The following is a 16325-nucleotide window of genomic DNA, read 5'->3' as shown; positions in this document are numbered from 1 at the left end:
TATAAATACACACCCTACTCTACAATGAATCTACTGTAGTCAACGAATATCACAAGGCTTCGAATGGCTAGAGACCATATTTATGTATTATCAAACTATAACAATCTTACTGTGAGCAGTCGAGGCACTGCAGGTTAAAGAACTACTCAAATAACTGTGGGAAAAATTCAGTGCAGGGGTAAAATGGTAATTTTAAAACTTTTTCAAAATTATAATTTTACAGCGGAAAGATATTAATTAATCTAATTAATTAACATAAATTTATCCTATACTAGGATCTAAATATGATATATAGCATGTATTCATTTAAATTTGAAATTCAAATTCGAACAGTAAATACTTTACTGTAATATGTTCAAAACACAATACCTTTGTACGGGTAGTAGATCGATGTAATCTGATCACCGTCGGAAGAGTCTGATCATCATAACACAGCCACACAGCGTGTCTGGCCTCTGTGGATCATCCACACGAAGCTCTCGATCTGATCGACTCCTCACGAGTGCTAGCTCGTTGTAGAGCTCTTTTGATGGCGGATGCTGATCGAACTCCTTCGATCGATGTCTGTCGATTCTTCGGATGCTCTGAATCATCAACAGACATGTCTGAGAGGATGTTGAAGATCTTTCTAAGATTTTGTGGGCTCATGACACTCGTAGCTCACTTTCTCACTTCCCGAACCCCAGGCTAAAACTCTAGAAAACTCATCGGAAACCTTGCACCCACTTTTCTTTCTTTTCTTTCTTTTTCTCTTGGAAGGATATGGACTTCCTTCTCATGCACAAGACTTCTCACGTCCCAGAATTTTTCTCCAAAAAACTTCTTCTTGCACGCCCCACTCTACTCCTCTTTTTATAACAACGTCAAACGTCTTATCCAAAAGAAAGGATAAAGATGAGTAATTGTACATTTGAATTCAAATCAAATTTTGAATTCAAATGGATACCAACTCATCCCTTATCCACTAAAGGCTTGAGACGTGGCTTAAATTGTGCATGGAGTGATTTCATGAGAAACCTTTTCTCATGTAATAAATAGGGCGTAAAAAAATGGATAAGGTGCAAAGATTGATTGCCCATTCAAATTCAAACTTTATTTTGAATTTGAATGGCCAACCAATCATCCTTATCCATCCATTTGGCACATTAAAGTGGGGCGTGGAGAGGGCTTGGCGTGAGAAAAAATTCATGAGAAGTTCCTTCTCATGAATCCAAATAGGTGCAATGGAAATGAGGTGGCGCATGGAGATTGGGTCAAGGTGGTTTAATTATTTAAACCAACCTAATTGAACCAAATAAGTTAGGTCCAATTAGACTAATTTAAACCCAACTTAATTAGGCTTAATTAGGCTCAATAAAATCTTAATCAAATCAGAAATTGACTAAGCCCAACCCCTGATCAAATCAGGGACCAAACCATCTCGACGATTAGGTCAACTCTTAACCTAATCGGGTCAAACCCAACTGAATCCAACTCAATTGGACTTGATCCAAAAATAATTACTCAATCAAATTGAGTTAATTAGCGATCAAATCACTAATTAAACCTGTCATAAATACTGAGTCCAAATTCGATGGGCAATCAGGTATCAGAATTCATCGATATGTAAACCTGATAGAAAAATCCCAACCAGTGGGACTCTTGACCTCGGTACCCATAATGTGTAGAACTCGTGATCAGAGAATCTTGATTCTCGATCACTGAGTCCCAAACATGTAGGATTCTACATCAGCCATCAGATCAGATAAGAATCTCTAATGTGTGTGACCCCGCAGGTTCGAACCTAAGCCGGTAGCACAGGAACCAATTCCTGTACTAATCGAAGTGACCATCTAGCAATGGTACCTGACGATCGGATAGGTCGAATGGTCGCAATCGCAACACTCAGAACCTACATGAATATGGTTACTGTATAATTCATCCTTTTGACCTCTGTGTTTAGGATGACTCAGGGTTAAACTGTCAACCCTGATCAGATCATCCGAATCGTGCTCAACTCAAATAGTCCTGTGACTCCTCACAAGGACTACCCTGGCCAAGATTTTGCTAAATTGAAATACGACGGTACACAGCTCCTAAACTGGAGTGGTCAATCTCATCTTGACACACGCACCGACAAGTCAAGTACTTGAGTACACCCAGCAGCCTTCCGTCACTGAATTAAAAATTCAGGTAGTCCAGTGCCTAAGTGCAGTGAGTTGCTTGCAAGTCACCGTGGCGGTCTCAGGTCGGAGGGATATTTATACCCATATTCCATCGGAGCAAATCTTGACAGTAGAAATAGCTCCGGAGTCGGTCATGTTTAGTGCAGATGTACCCTTACATCTCACCTGTATGCCATACCAGTGTCTCCAGACTCATTGGTTAAGAGGACAACCAACCTATATGGCACACAATGATCTATGTTTGATAAACGTTGTCGTCCTTGGTAACAATGTATCATTTGATCGCAAACAGATTTAAGGACTAAACGACAAATCCTCCTTTGTCGAGTCTAAATAGTCCTAAGGACTTCACCACAACATAGGAGTTCTTTAGAAGATGAAACATTTTGTGATGAAAAAAATTAAAATATTTTTTATTAATTCATAATTCATGTACAAATACAAAAATGAGCACAACCGTCAACAGGCTGACGATTGACTTTAGGATACTATTCCCAATAATCTCTCACTTGGCCTAAAGCCAATCGGTGCAGTATCTAATACCCATCTTCGACTTGTAGTTGTTGAACTCCTTCACCGCAATGGCTTTAGTGAATGGGTCAGCCAGGTTCTCCTTCCCGTCGATCTTCTGAAGATCGACGTCACCTCGATCCATAATTTTCTGGATGAGATGGGAGCAGCGCAGAATATACTTCGTCCACTGGTGTGCCTTTGGTTCCTTCGCCTGAGCAATGGCTCTAGAGCTGTCACAGTAGAGCAGAACTGGACCAACAAGTGAGGGTGCTACTTCGAGCTCGATGATGAATTTTCTCAGCCACACTGCTTTTTTGGCAGCATCTGATGCAGCGACATATTCCGCCTCGCAAACTGAATCAGCCACTGTGTGCTGCTTGAAACTTTTCCAGCAGATAGCCCCACCATTAAGGGTAAAAATAAATTCCAACACACTTTTACTGTCATCATGATCAGACTGAAAACTAGAGTCTGTAAACCTTATAAGTCTCAAGTCCAATTCACCATAAACAAGCCACTGGTCCTTAGTATTTCTTAAATATTTCAGGATGATTTTAACAACCTTCTAGTGATTCTCCCCTGGATCAGATTGGTATCTACTCACTACCCCTAGTGAGTATGCCACATCTGGTCGTGTACATGTCATGGCGTACATGATAGATCCCACTGCCGAAGCATATGGAATTCTACCCATACGCTCTCTCTCTTGAGGTATTGTCGGACAATCCCTCTTCGAGAGAGAAATTCCATGGCCTATCGGAAGATAGCCTTTCTTGGAATACTCCATGCTGAACCTCTTCAGCATAGTATCAATGTACGTGGACTGAGATAAATCAAGCAACCTTTTAGATCTATCCCTATAGATCCTCATCCCTAGGATGTAGGAAGCTTCTCCCAGATCCTTCATGGAGAACTGTGACGACAGTCAAATCTTTATTCCTTGTAATACAGGGACATCATTCTCGATTAAGAGAATGTCATCCACATACAATACAAGAAATATTACTACTGGACTATTAGCCCACTTATAAATGCATGGCTCTTCTCCGTTCTTAACGAAGCCATACGTCTTGATCATCTTATCAAAACATATGTTCTAACTCCGTGATGCCTACTTAAGTCCATAAATGGACCTCTGTAGCCTGCACACCTTAGACTCATCTGTGGATGTGAATCCTTCAGGTTGTATCATATACACCTCTTCATCTAGCTCTCCATTTAGGAAAGCTGTCTTCATATCCATCTGCCAGATTTCATAGTCCAGATGGGCAGCTATCGCAAGCATAATCCGAATGGATTTGAGCATTGCCACAGGAGAAAACGTCTCGTCATAGTCTATACTATAACGTTGACGATATCCCTTGGCAACCAGACGGGCTTTATAGGTTTTCACCTTTCTGTCTGTGCCTCTCTTCCTCTTGAAGACCCACTTACACCCTATGGGTTTTACTCCTTCGGGTGGGTCAACCAATGTCCACACATCGTTGACCTTCATGGACTCCATTTCGGATTTCATGGCCTCTAGCCATTTCTCAGAGTCGGGTCTCTGCATTGCATCCATATAGGTGATCGGATCCTCATCATTTTCATCAAGTTCGATAGGATCGCCGTCCCGGACCAAGAAACCATAGTATCTGTCCGGTTGACGTGGTACTCTACCAGATCGCCTTAAGGGTGCTTGAACAATGGGCTCCGGATCTGATCTAACCAAATCCGGTTCAGATTTAGCAACTTGTGTCGGTTTTTTCACCTACCGAACTTCGTCAAGTTCGACCTTAGAGGCAACAGTCCCTTCACCAAGGAACTTTTTTTTCAAAAGGATTGCCTTAAGGCTGACAAACATTTTTTGCTCATCAGCTTGGTAGAAGTAATACCCTTTGGTCTCTTTTGGGTACCCTATAATATTACACTTGTCAGACCTAGGTCCAAGCTTGTCCGTAATTAAACGTTTAACATAAGCTGGATGCCCCCAAATCCTAAGGTGCGAGAGTACTGGCTTACGTCCTATCCATATCTCATATGGCGTTTTGGTTACAGACTTACTCGGAACTCTATTTAGAAGGTAACAAGTCGATTCGAGCACATATCCCCAGAGGAAGATCGGCAGACCAGCAAACCCCATCATGGATCGAACCATGTCCAACAAGGTCCGATTCCTCCTTTCAGATATACCATTATGTTGTGGTATTCCAGGAGGAGTCCACTGAGAGAGAATCCCATTCTCCCCAAGATATGTCAGAAAATCATTGGAAAGGTATTCACCTCCTCGATCAGATCGAAGAGTTTTAATACACTTTCCAGTTTATTTTTCTACCTCATTTCGGAATAGTTTAAACATTTCAAATGACTCCGATTTATACTTCATTAAATAGACATACCCATACCTCGATAGGTCATCTGTGAAGATTATGAAGTAGAAATATCCACCTCTTGCACTTGAGCTCATGGGTCCACATACATCAGAATGTACCAAACCCAAGAGTTCACTGGCTCGCTCACCTTTTCCAGTAAAAGGTGATTTGGTCATTTTACCAAGAAGACAGGACTCACAGGTTGGAAGTGATTCACAATCACCTACTTCAAGAATTCCTTCTTGAGCCAACATATTTATCCTGTTCTTATTGATATGACCTAGTCTACAGTGCCAAAGGTAGACTTCTGACACATTATCTATTCTAGGGCATTTACTGGAGTTTTGAACCATATTAACAGGTTGTGATAGAAAGTAAATTTCATTATTAAGTTATCCAACAAATATTGTAACACCATTCAAAATGATATTGCAAACGTTTTCTTTTATTAAAAATTGATAACCATTCATGACCAAAAGGCCTACAGAAATAATATTTAATAAAAAGCTTGGATAATAGTGACATTCACTCAGAATTATGTTTCGAAAATTGATTACAAGGTTCATGATTCCTAATGCTAGAACTGAAACTTTGCTTCCATCTCCAACGTTCAGGAATCTCTCGCCTTCATCAAATCTCCTACTGACTTGCAGACCCTGCATCGAATTGCAAATATGATAAGGGCTTCCGGTATCCAATACCTAGGCAGTAGTATCACAAATGGAAAAGTTGTAAGGTGTTATCATATAAGTACCTTGCTTCTTCTTCGGCCTGTTCGGGTCCAGGGAAGCAATGTATAGAGGACAGTTCCTCTTCCAGTGCCCCTGCTTCTTGCAAAAGAAGCACTCCACCTGGCTCTGGTCGGACTTGCACTTCTTGGTCTGACCCTGTGCAGATGTCCCAGCATGCAGCTGCACCTTCTTGTTCTTCTTCTTCTTGTTCTTCTTCTTCCCTTTCTTAAAGGGTCGACGACCAGAAGAAGACCCTCCCACAACACACCGACTCCTTATGGAGCTGGTGATCCTTCTCAAAGTTCTATAGCAACTCCAACAAACCGTGGTAGTTCACTGCAGGCTTTGTCATCCGAAAATGAGTAAGGGGAGGAATGACTTGGGCAATGAATTAAGGATCGCATCCTTACCGAGCTGTTTGTGTAGGGAAAAACCCAGTTTACTTAGGCGCTCAATCATTTCGATCATGTACAGTACATGATCGGTGACTGAGGCCCCATCCTTCATCCGAGCATTGAAAATGGCACAACTAGTTTTGTGCCTTTCAACATCGTCAGGCGTGCCAAAGGAGTCGTTCAATATTTGAAACATCTCCTGCGGCTGGGCGTTCTCGAACCTGCGGCTGAATTCATCATTCATTGCTGCCAACATAATGCAACGGATGGTGGTGCGGTCATAAAGAAAAATCAGATCTTAATTAGTACACAAATTTATTAATACTAAAGACTTGGACTTTAGTCTAAAGTTTCTCTCAGTATTTTTACGAATTGGTAGCCTCAACCTCTAATTCAAGGAATTACTTTAATTCCTTAGTGGGTACTAGAATCCACACAGACTACACACGAGCCCAACTTTAGTTTGTCAACCCATGTGCATCTATGGGTAGGTTCATAACCAATTGTTTCTCTAAACAACTTCTAGTAATTGATTTTGCCCCAAAACCTAATCAGTAGGCTTTGGCCTCCACTGAAAAGATCTGGTTAGGTCCAACCATTAACATGATTTGATTTGGTGAATCGGACCAATAAATGATCAGGCCCGACTTTGGCTTGCCAACCTGACCACCATCAGAAAGACTCAAACCAAATTATCATATTATGAATGATAATTCCATTAGTCAATAAGCACCAGGCCTTTGGGCCTCCAATGATTATTAAACTAATGGACTCATTATCACTCACTTAATGGGAGGCTATGACTTAGTTATCAATATAACTTAATCATTTTTAGGGATCTAATAATTTTTGAAGATTTTATTAAAAGATAGATGAGAAGAAAATATCCAGCCAATTTCAATCCTCCCACTGACTTCATCAAGTCAGATTATAAAAAAGATTTAATTAAAACTGGCATTAGGAGCACCTAAATCAGTCAAACTGATTTATCTAATGACATGGGTGAGCCCTAATCACCAAGTGATCTAATCAAAACCTAATTCACCAGGTTGGCCAGGTAAGTGAGATTAGTGGTGGGGATAAGCCATTAACTCGTCAGAGATCGAATCACTGCGAGTAGCTCCCGCTTAAAAACCACTGGTCAAAATGCCAAACTTACCTTAGACACCAACCGGTTCATTAGTTTTAATTTGATCAACTTATTAAATAGGATTCCACCGCATAACCATGAATTAAGTCCATCTTGGTCTAGTTAAAGACATGGACCCATTCAACTACAACTATTGGAGTTGAGTCTAGAGTATCCTTGATCTAATCTAATTCAACTTTTGATTAGATTTGACCAATTACTCTAATTTAGTCCATTTCTTTAAGCTAACCTTAGATCTAACCCAATTATAGACCTAATCCATCTAACCCATTGACCCACAAGTTTATGCAATTATCTTAGGTCTTAATTCATAATTCTAGACCTACTAGACAACACTTAATTCTTTTAATTAAGTATTTGGGCTGATGGGTCAGAGTTTGGCATTTCGAAAATAATTTTCAAATTTGAAAGGTTTTATTTTCTGTTTACCAAATATATTGACTCATTTCACAAATAGATCAGCACATTTCATAAATAGCAATCCTATTGCTAATTACATAACAGAAAATAACTCAATCAAAATAAATCATGAATATTCCTTTAGATCTAATCTAACACATTCATGATAAATTTCACAATTGAACCTTTACAATTAATTTCTTTCGCTGCTTCATCTGCATGGGATATAATTGCAGTGGTACCCCTACCACCATAGGAGACCGCATCGAATGGGAGGAGAGGGCCTTTAAACCCTACTTTTCTCCTATGACCGAACGGCCATGGCAACCAACCCAATTCGATTACTTGCTACTTGGATCAAGTATAGCTAAATATACCAATTTCAAAATTTAAATTTTAAATTTCAAATTTTAAATTTTAAATTTTGAATTTCAAATTTCAAACAAATTTCAAATTTTAAATTTCAAATTTTTGAATTTCAAATTTTGAATTTTGAATTTTGAATTTCAAATTTTAAATTTAAACTTTTAGATTACAACTTAATCTACGTATGCAAATATATATATCATATCTAAGAACCCGCTCTGATACCATATGTGGGGAAAATTCAGTGCAGGGGTAAAATGGTAATTTTAAAACTTTTTCAAAATTATAATTTTACAGTGAAAATATATTAATTAATCTAATTAATTAACATAAATTTATCCTACACTAGGATCTAAATATGATATATAGCATGCATTCATTTAAATATGAAATTCAAATTTGAACAGTAAACACTTTACTGTAATGTGTTCAAAACACAATACCTTTGTGCGGGTAGTAGATCGTCGCAATCTGATCACCGTCGAGAGAGTTTGATCATCGTGATGCAGCCACACAGCGTGTCTGACCTCTGTGGATCGTCCACACGAAGCTCTCGATCTGATCGACTCCTCACGAGTGCAGCTCATTGTAGAGCCCTTTTGACGGTGGATGCTGATCGAACTCCTTCGATCGATGTCTGTCGATTCTTCGGATGCTCTGGATCATCAACAGACATGCTTGAGAGGATGTTGAAGATCTTCCTGAGATTTTGTGGGCTCACGACACTCGTAGCTCACTTTCTCACTTCTCGAACCCCAGGCTAAAACTCTAGGAAACTCACCGAAAATCTTGCACCCACTTTTCTTTCTTTTTCTCTTGAAAGGATATGGACTTCCTTTTCACGCACAAGACTTCTCACGCCCCAAAATTTTTCTTCAAAAAACTTCTTCTTGCATGCCCCACTCTACTCCTCCTTTTATAACAACGTCAAACGTCTTATCCAAAAGAAAGGATAAAGATGAGTAATTGCATATTTGAATTCAAATCAAATTTTGAATTCAAATGGACACTAACTCATCCCTTATCCACTAAAGGTGTGAGGCATGGCTTAAATTATGCATGGAGTGATTTCATGAGAAATTTTTTTTCATGTAATAAATAGGACGTAAAAAAAGGGATAAGGTGCAAAGATTGATTGCCCATTCAAATTCAAAATTTATTTTGAATTTGAATGGCCAACCAATCATCCTTATCCATCCATTTGGCACATTAAAGTGGAGCATGGAGAGGGCTTGGTGTGAGAAAAAAATTTATGAGAAGTTTTTTCTCATGAATCTAAATAGGTGCAATGGAAGTGAGGTGGCGCATGGAGATTGGGTCAAGGTGGTTTAATTATTTAAACCAACCTAATTGAACCAAATAAGTTAGGTCCAATTAGACTAATTTAAATCCAACTTAATTAGGCTTAATTAGGCTCAATAAAAATCTAATCAAATCAGGAATTGACTAAGTCTAACTCCTGATCAAATCAGGGACCAAACCATCTCGACGATTAGGTCAACTCTTAACCTAATCGGGTCAAACCCAACTGAATCCAATTCAATTGGACTTGATCTAAAAATAATTACTCAATCAAATTGAGTTAATTAGTGATTAAATTATTAATTAAATCTCTCATAAATACTGAGTCCAAATCTGATGGGCAATCAGGCATCAGAATTCATCGATATGTAAATCTGATCGAAAAATCCCAACCAGTGGGACTCTTGACCTCGGTACCCATAATGTGTGGAACTCATGATCAGAGAATCCTGATTCTCGATCACTGAGTCTCAAACATGTAGGATTCTACATCAGCCATCAGATCAGATAAGAATCTCTAATATGTGTGACCCCACAGGTTCGAACCTAAGCCGGTAGTACAGGAACCAATTTCTGTACTAATCGAAGTGACCATCTAGCAATGGTACCCGATGATCGGATATGTCGAATGATCGCAATCACAACACTCAGAACCTACATGAATATGGTTACTGTATAATTCATCCTTTTGACCTCTGTGTTTAGGATGACTCAGGGTTAAACTGTCAACCTTGATCAGATCATCCGAATCATGCTCAACTCAAACAGTCCTGTGACTCCTCACAAGGACTATCCTGGTCAAGGTTTTGCTAAATTGAAACATGATTGTACACAGATCCTAAACTGGAGTGGTCAATCCCATCTTGACACACGCACCGACAAGTCAAGTACTTGACTACACCCAGCAGTCTTCTGTCACTAAATTAAAAATTCAGGTAGTCCAGTGCCTAAGTGCAGTGAGTTGCTTGCAAGTCACCGTGGCGGTCTCAGGTCGGAGGGATATTTATACCCATATTCCATCGGAGCAAATCTTGACAGCAGAAATAGCTCCAGAGTCGGTCACGTTCAATGCAGATGTACCCTTACATCTCACCTGTATGCCATACCAGTGTCTCCACACTCATTGGTTAAGAGGACAACCAACCTATATTGCACACAACAATCTATGTTTGATAAATGTTGTCGTCCTTGGTAACAACGTATCATTTGGTCACGAACAGATTTAAGGACTAAACGATAAATCTTCCTTTGTCGAGTCTAAATAGTCCTAAGGACTTCACCACAATATAGGAGTTCATTAGAAGATGAAATATTTTATGATGAAAAAAGATAAAATAATTTTTATTAATTCATAATTTATGTACAAATATAAAAATAAGTACAACCATCAACAGGCTGACGATTGACTTTGGGACACTATTCCCAACAATAACTACAGCATTGAGATAGTCACTAACGAGTGAGTAGACATCCAAGTGACTTCTCATTCTTAATCACACTTAGTACCATTATTCTTTAACAACTATCTACACTCTCACTCTAGTGTCCCCACACTGTAGATTCAAGACTCATCTATTCGAAAGAGAAGCGATCCGTACATCAATCTTTATGGATCGATCACCATCTCTATGATGATCTAACGATTGAGAGTAATTTAGAAGTTAATCTATATTGACATATATCTCAAATTCTCAACTCTTGAGAATATGTGTCATTGTCCATTAACTCTTCGGATGATTCACAGACACATTACACATGAATAGATCAAAAAAATATCTATTTTATTAATTTAAATAAATAAAGTATAAGAATATGTCTTAAAAAAATATAATATATCACCCAACAATTGGCTTTCCAGATCATACATCTAACAATCTCCCACTTGACCTAAAGCCAATTAGCTATATATCTAAGTCTCATCTTCTCAAGGTAGGCTTCGATCTTTTACTGACTTAATTACTTCGTCAGCAGATTTGTCATGTTGTCTATGAAGTCTACTTTTTATATCTCGACGTATATTTTATCAAGATAGTCGCATATAATATGAAACTGCTACTCGATGTGCTTGGACTTTTGATGAGATCTAGGCTCTTTAGCTAGGGCTATGGTACCGTTATTGTCACAGTATAGAGGAATGGCATCTGATGGCATCACTCCGAGTTTCACAACGAACTTTTTATATCAGAAGGCTTCTTTTGTAGCTTCCAGGGCAACGATATACTCAGCTTCCGAGGTAAAATCAGCAATGATGGACTGCTTGAAACTCTTCCAGCTAGTCGAACCACCATAGCATAGAAACACACACCATGATATAGATCTTCTATCATCAGGATCAGACATAAAATCTGAATCAGTGTAACCCTCAACTCGTAACTTAGGACTTCCTCCAAAGATTAAGAGCAAATCCTTAGTCCTTCTCAAGTACTTAAGGATGTTCTTCACAGCAGTCTAGTAATCTTCATCTGGATTTGACTAATACCTGCTCGTGACATTCACAGCTAGTGCTATATCAGGTCGTGTACACAACATGACGTACATGAGGCTCCTTATTATCGAATTATAAGGGATCTTGCTCATCTACAGAATCTCCTCAGGTATGCTAGGCATATTTTCTTAAAGAGACTAATGCCATATCGAAAGGATAGTAGTCCCCTCTTAGAGTTCTCCATGCTGAACCTCTTCAGTACTTTCTTTTTGTACATCTTCTGTGAAAAGCCAAGCATTCTATTCAGTCTATCTCTATAGACTTTAATTCCTAAAATATAAGATGCTTCTCCTATGTCTTTTATGAAAAAATTCTTGGACAACCAACTTTTGATCGAGGTCAGTATAGGAATATCATTCCCAATGAGGATGTCATCCACATACCATATCAAGAATGTGATAGCATCCTCACTGACCTTCTTGTAAATACAAGACTCCTCATTCTTGATAAAATCAAATGATTTGATCGCATCATTGAAATGAGTGTTCCAACTTCGAGAAGCTTGCTTCAATCCATAAATAGATTTATACAGCTTGTAGACTTTGTGATCTCCATCACTGAAAGTGAAACCCAAAGACTGCTATATATATATATATAATCTTCCTTAAGATATCCATTAAGGAATACAGTTTTCACATCCATCTACCAAATCTCATAATCATGATAAGCTGCAATCATAAGCAGTGTGTGGATGGATTTCAGCATGGCTATAGATGAAAAGGTATCCTGATAGTCAATACCTTCACGTTGATTATAACCCTTCGCTACAAGCTTAGCTTTATAAGTCTCTATCTTACCATCTACACCTATCTTCCTTTTGTAGATCTATTTACACCCAATGGGTACAATACCCTCAAGTGGATCCATTAAAATCCAGATCTGGTTCGAATGCATTGAGTCAGTTTCTGACTTTTTAGCATTCAACCATTTTTCGAAGTTGATGTCTGACATCATCTCGTCATAGGTCTTAGGATCAACCACTTGATCCCTATCTCCCATGAGGAATATTTTCTCTACATCTTCTATAAGCATACCTAAGTATCTTTCAGGAGGATAGAAGATCCTACTAGATCTATGAGATGGTGGAACCACTACATCTACCGGTTCAATGGGTTCAACCTGATCTATAACTAGCCGCTCTTTAGAGACTTTCTCTTCGAGCTTAATTAGCCTCCCACTACCTCCATCCTGGATAAACTATTTTTTCAAGAACGAAGCATGCAGGCTCACAATCACATTGTGATCATCTAAAAAGTGAAAGTAATATCCTATTGATTCTTTAGGATGCCTAATAAAGTGAGCTTTCATATATCTCGCCTCTAACTTGTCTGCCATTAGCCTTTTAACATAGGCTGAACATCTCCAAATCTTGAGGTGACCAAGCTTCGGCTTCTTGCCATACCATATCTCATATGATGTGGTAGGAATGAATATATAGAGAATCTTATTTAAAATATAGATGGAGCTTAGTAGGGCATGTCCCTAAAGAAACATAGGTAGATCAGTGAAGCTCATCATGAATCAGACCATATCCAATAAGATCCTATTTCTTCTTTTTGATATCTCATTGAGCTAAGGTATACTAGGAGGAGTCCACTATGAGACTATGCTTTTGTCCTTGAGATATCTCAAAAATTTTTTACTAAAGTATTCGCCTCCTCGATCTGATAAAAAATTCTCATAAGATTTTTTTATTTATTTTTCTACTTAATATCTAAATTTCTTAAACTTTTCAAAGGTATCAGATTTGTATCTCATAAGAAATATATATTCATACTGTGAATAATCATCGATAAAGGTGATGAAGTATTGATAACTATCTCTGACCTATACATCAAATGGCCCACACACATTAGTGTGTACCAGGGCAAATAGTTCAATAGCCCTTTCCTTATGTTCTACAAAGGATAACTTAGTCATTTTTTTTTGAAGACAGAATTCACAAATTAAGTATGATTTAGAACCAGTGAGTTAAGGATCCCATCTTTTTTTAGTTTGCTAAGCCTGTCCTCTCCAATGTGACCAAGTCTAAGGTGCTACAAATACTTGTAGTTCTGGTCATCTCTAGATCTTTTATGTCCTACAGCTTTCACTATTTGCTCATTAATATTCACAGATGTATCAGCATGCAAATGGTACAAACTGTCAATTAAAAAAAATTTATAATCAATTTATTTTTTAAATAAATATTATAAAAGCTTTTATTGAAATTAAATTCAAATCCATTCTGTGTTAGCACAGATACATAAATTAAATTTTTGATAGCAACAAGAACATAATAACAATCTTTAAGACTCAATCCAAACCCTAATGGTAATCACAGAGGGTATCTTCTAACGGCGACTGCAACAACCCTTGCATCATTATCGATGCATAGGACCATTTCTTCTTTCCTTAGCTGTCTACTTTCTACTAGACTCTGCATAGAAGTACATATGTGAGCATTTGAACCAGAGTCTAGTACCCAATTAGAAGTAGAGAAAACTATAAGATTAGATTCAATAACGAGCAAATTGGACATGCCTTTTGAAGGTGCATTCACCTTTTGTTTCTTTCGGCTCTTCAGGTACAGTGAACAGTTCCTCTTCCAATGGCCATCTGCATGGCAATAAAAATACTTTCCCTTGCTAGCAGCAGCCTTCTTTGGAGTGTCTTTCTTCTTCGACTTGCTCTCCTTTTCTTTTTTCAGCTTCTTCGCAGACTTTTTTTCCTTCAAACTAGACTCTCTCTTGGAGGAAGATCTATGCTCTATAGTGAGAACAGTGCTAATCCTTGAACTCTTCAAGGTCCCCTCATTGCTCTCCAACATATTCATCAACTCAGGTAATGTATAGTTCAACTTGTTCATATTGTAGTTCATAACAAATGAAGCAAATGAACTAGTATGGGACTGGAGGATCAAATCCACTGGTAGTTCCCTATGAATCAGAATGCCCAGCTTCTTAAGCTGTTCAATATCCTTGATCATTGTCAAACAATAATCGTGGACCGACTGTCCTTCACATATTTTAGTATTAAATAGTCTTCTAGAGACTTCAAAGTGCACAGTGTGGCTCTACTCACCATACAACTCTTGTAGATGAGTAATCATGGCCCTAGCAGTAGGTATATCCTCATGCTGGCTCTGCAACTCATTTGACATCGAAGCCAACATATAACACTTGACCTTATTGTCATCCTCTATCCATTTCTGTGTTATCATCTGACGAGCACTTGGATGGTCAGATAGAACAGGGGGGTCCTAGTTGAGTACATAGCTCAACTTCTCTGAACTTAAGACAATCTTAAGGTTTCTGAACCAGTCCTTGTAGTTAAGGCCAATTAGTCGGTTGGACTCTAGAATACAAGCTAATGGGTTGGAGACTGACATGGTTAACTGCAAGAGTAGATGATTCAAGTTAGATGATGGTACTCGAATTTTAAAATTTATTCTAAAAACTTTAAGAAACAAATTTGACTCCCACTGTTCTCACGGATCTCTCACACTCTCCGATGGAGATGAAAAAACTCCTATGCGACTAGGGTTTCTAGTGGGTACTGTGGTTCTATCGATATACGTGCACCTCACTGTGTCCGATTATTGGGCCACGCTATATCGATGAGTGGATAACTATTGTTCAATGCTTCTTTAGTATGATGCAGCGATTGATCTCTAAGTCATGAAGCCTCAATATGCTCGTTTATTGACCCAATCCTTAGTTAACTCAGACCCACTATTCAATGCATAGGTAAAGCTGTCATTAGATCCCTCACTGTGTCTGATAATTGGGCTCAACCCCATCATTATCTAGCAATATCTCATACTAATAGAGTGGTTGCATCTTTTCGATACAACTGAACTACTGTAACCAACCAAGAACAGTCAACACCAGTAGGACGCCCGCACTCCTATAATGGTGGAAGACCTAGGACTTAATATTTATAGAGAGATTTAGATTTAGGTCTTCTCTAAATTAAGTCAGCATAATCTTAGATTTAACTGATTAGGTTCAGTCAGTACAATCTCATGTCTGACTAATCTAGTCGGCATAGATGAATATGAATAATTAAGCAACCTTACTCAAAACTTAATTGATCAAATTGGCCAGATAAGTGAGATCGATAGGAGGATCACCGATGCTTACCTTAGACACCAACTAAATTGGCCAAGTAAGCATAGTCCCAATTAAAAACCATCAATCGAGACTTGTCTTAGACATCAATTGATTAATTAAAATTGAACAGGTCAGCCTAGCGACTCGGGCTCGATCCACTGAGCCAAATTTGATATTGAGTTAATTAATTCACATCAAAATATGAATTGATATGATCAACTACAACTAACTTGATATTGAGCTCATTTGACCTAATTCTAATCAACCATTGATTAGGTTTGATCAATCTCTCAAAATCGATAAGAATTTTAGTCTGATCTAATCAATGATCCTAATTGCGGTCAAATCACTAGACATAATTGTTCAACCCATAT

General features: G+C 38.3%; 1 protein-coding gene across 1 annotated transcript; it reads right to left on the bottom strand.

Moving 5' to 3' along the window:
- Positions 1-14174: 14174 nt before the first annotated feature.
- On the bottom strand, positions 14175-14825 carry LOC140855800 (uncharacterized). The gene has a single exon (XM_073252662.1). It carries the CDS (start codon positions 14823-14825, stop codon positions 14175-14177), a length of 651 nt encoding a protein of 216 aa, XP_073108763.1.
- Positions 14826-16325: the final 1500 nt, after the last annotated feature.

The sequence above is a fragment of the Elaeis guineensis genome, chromosome 1, assembly GCF_000442705.2.
Source record: "Elaeis guineensis isolate ETL-2024a chromosome 1, EG11, whole genome shotgun sequence".
NCBI lineage: Eukaryota > Viridiplantae > Streptophyta > Magnoliopsida > Arecales > Arecaceae > Elaeis > Elaeis guineensis.
The sequence above is the reverse complement of the archived record's forward strand: the minus strand, read 5'-3'. Positions and strand labels throughout refer to the sequence as shown.

Coding starts and splice junctions, on each gene's coding strand:
- LOC140855800 (XM_073252662.1), bottom strand. CDS start 14,825: ATGATCAAGGATATTGAACAGCTTAAGAAGCTGGGCATTCTGATTCAT.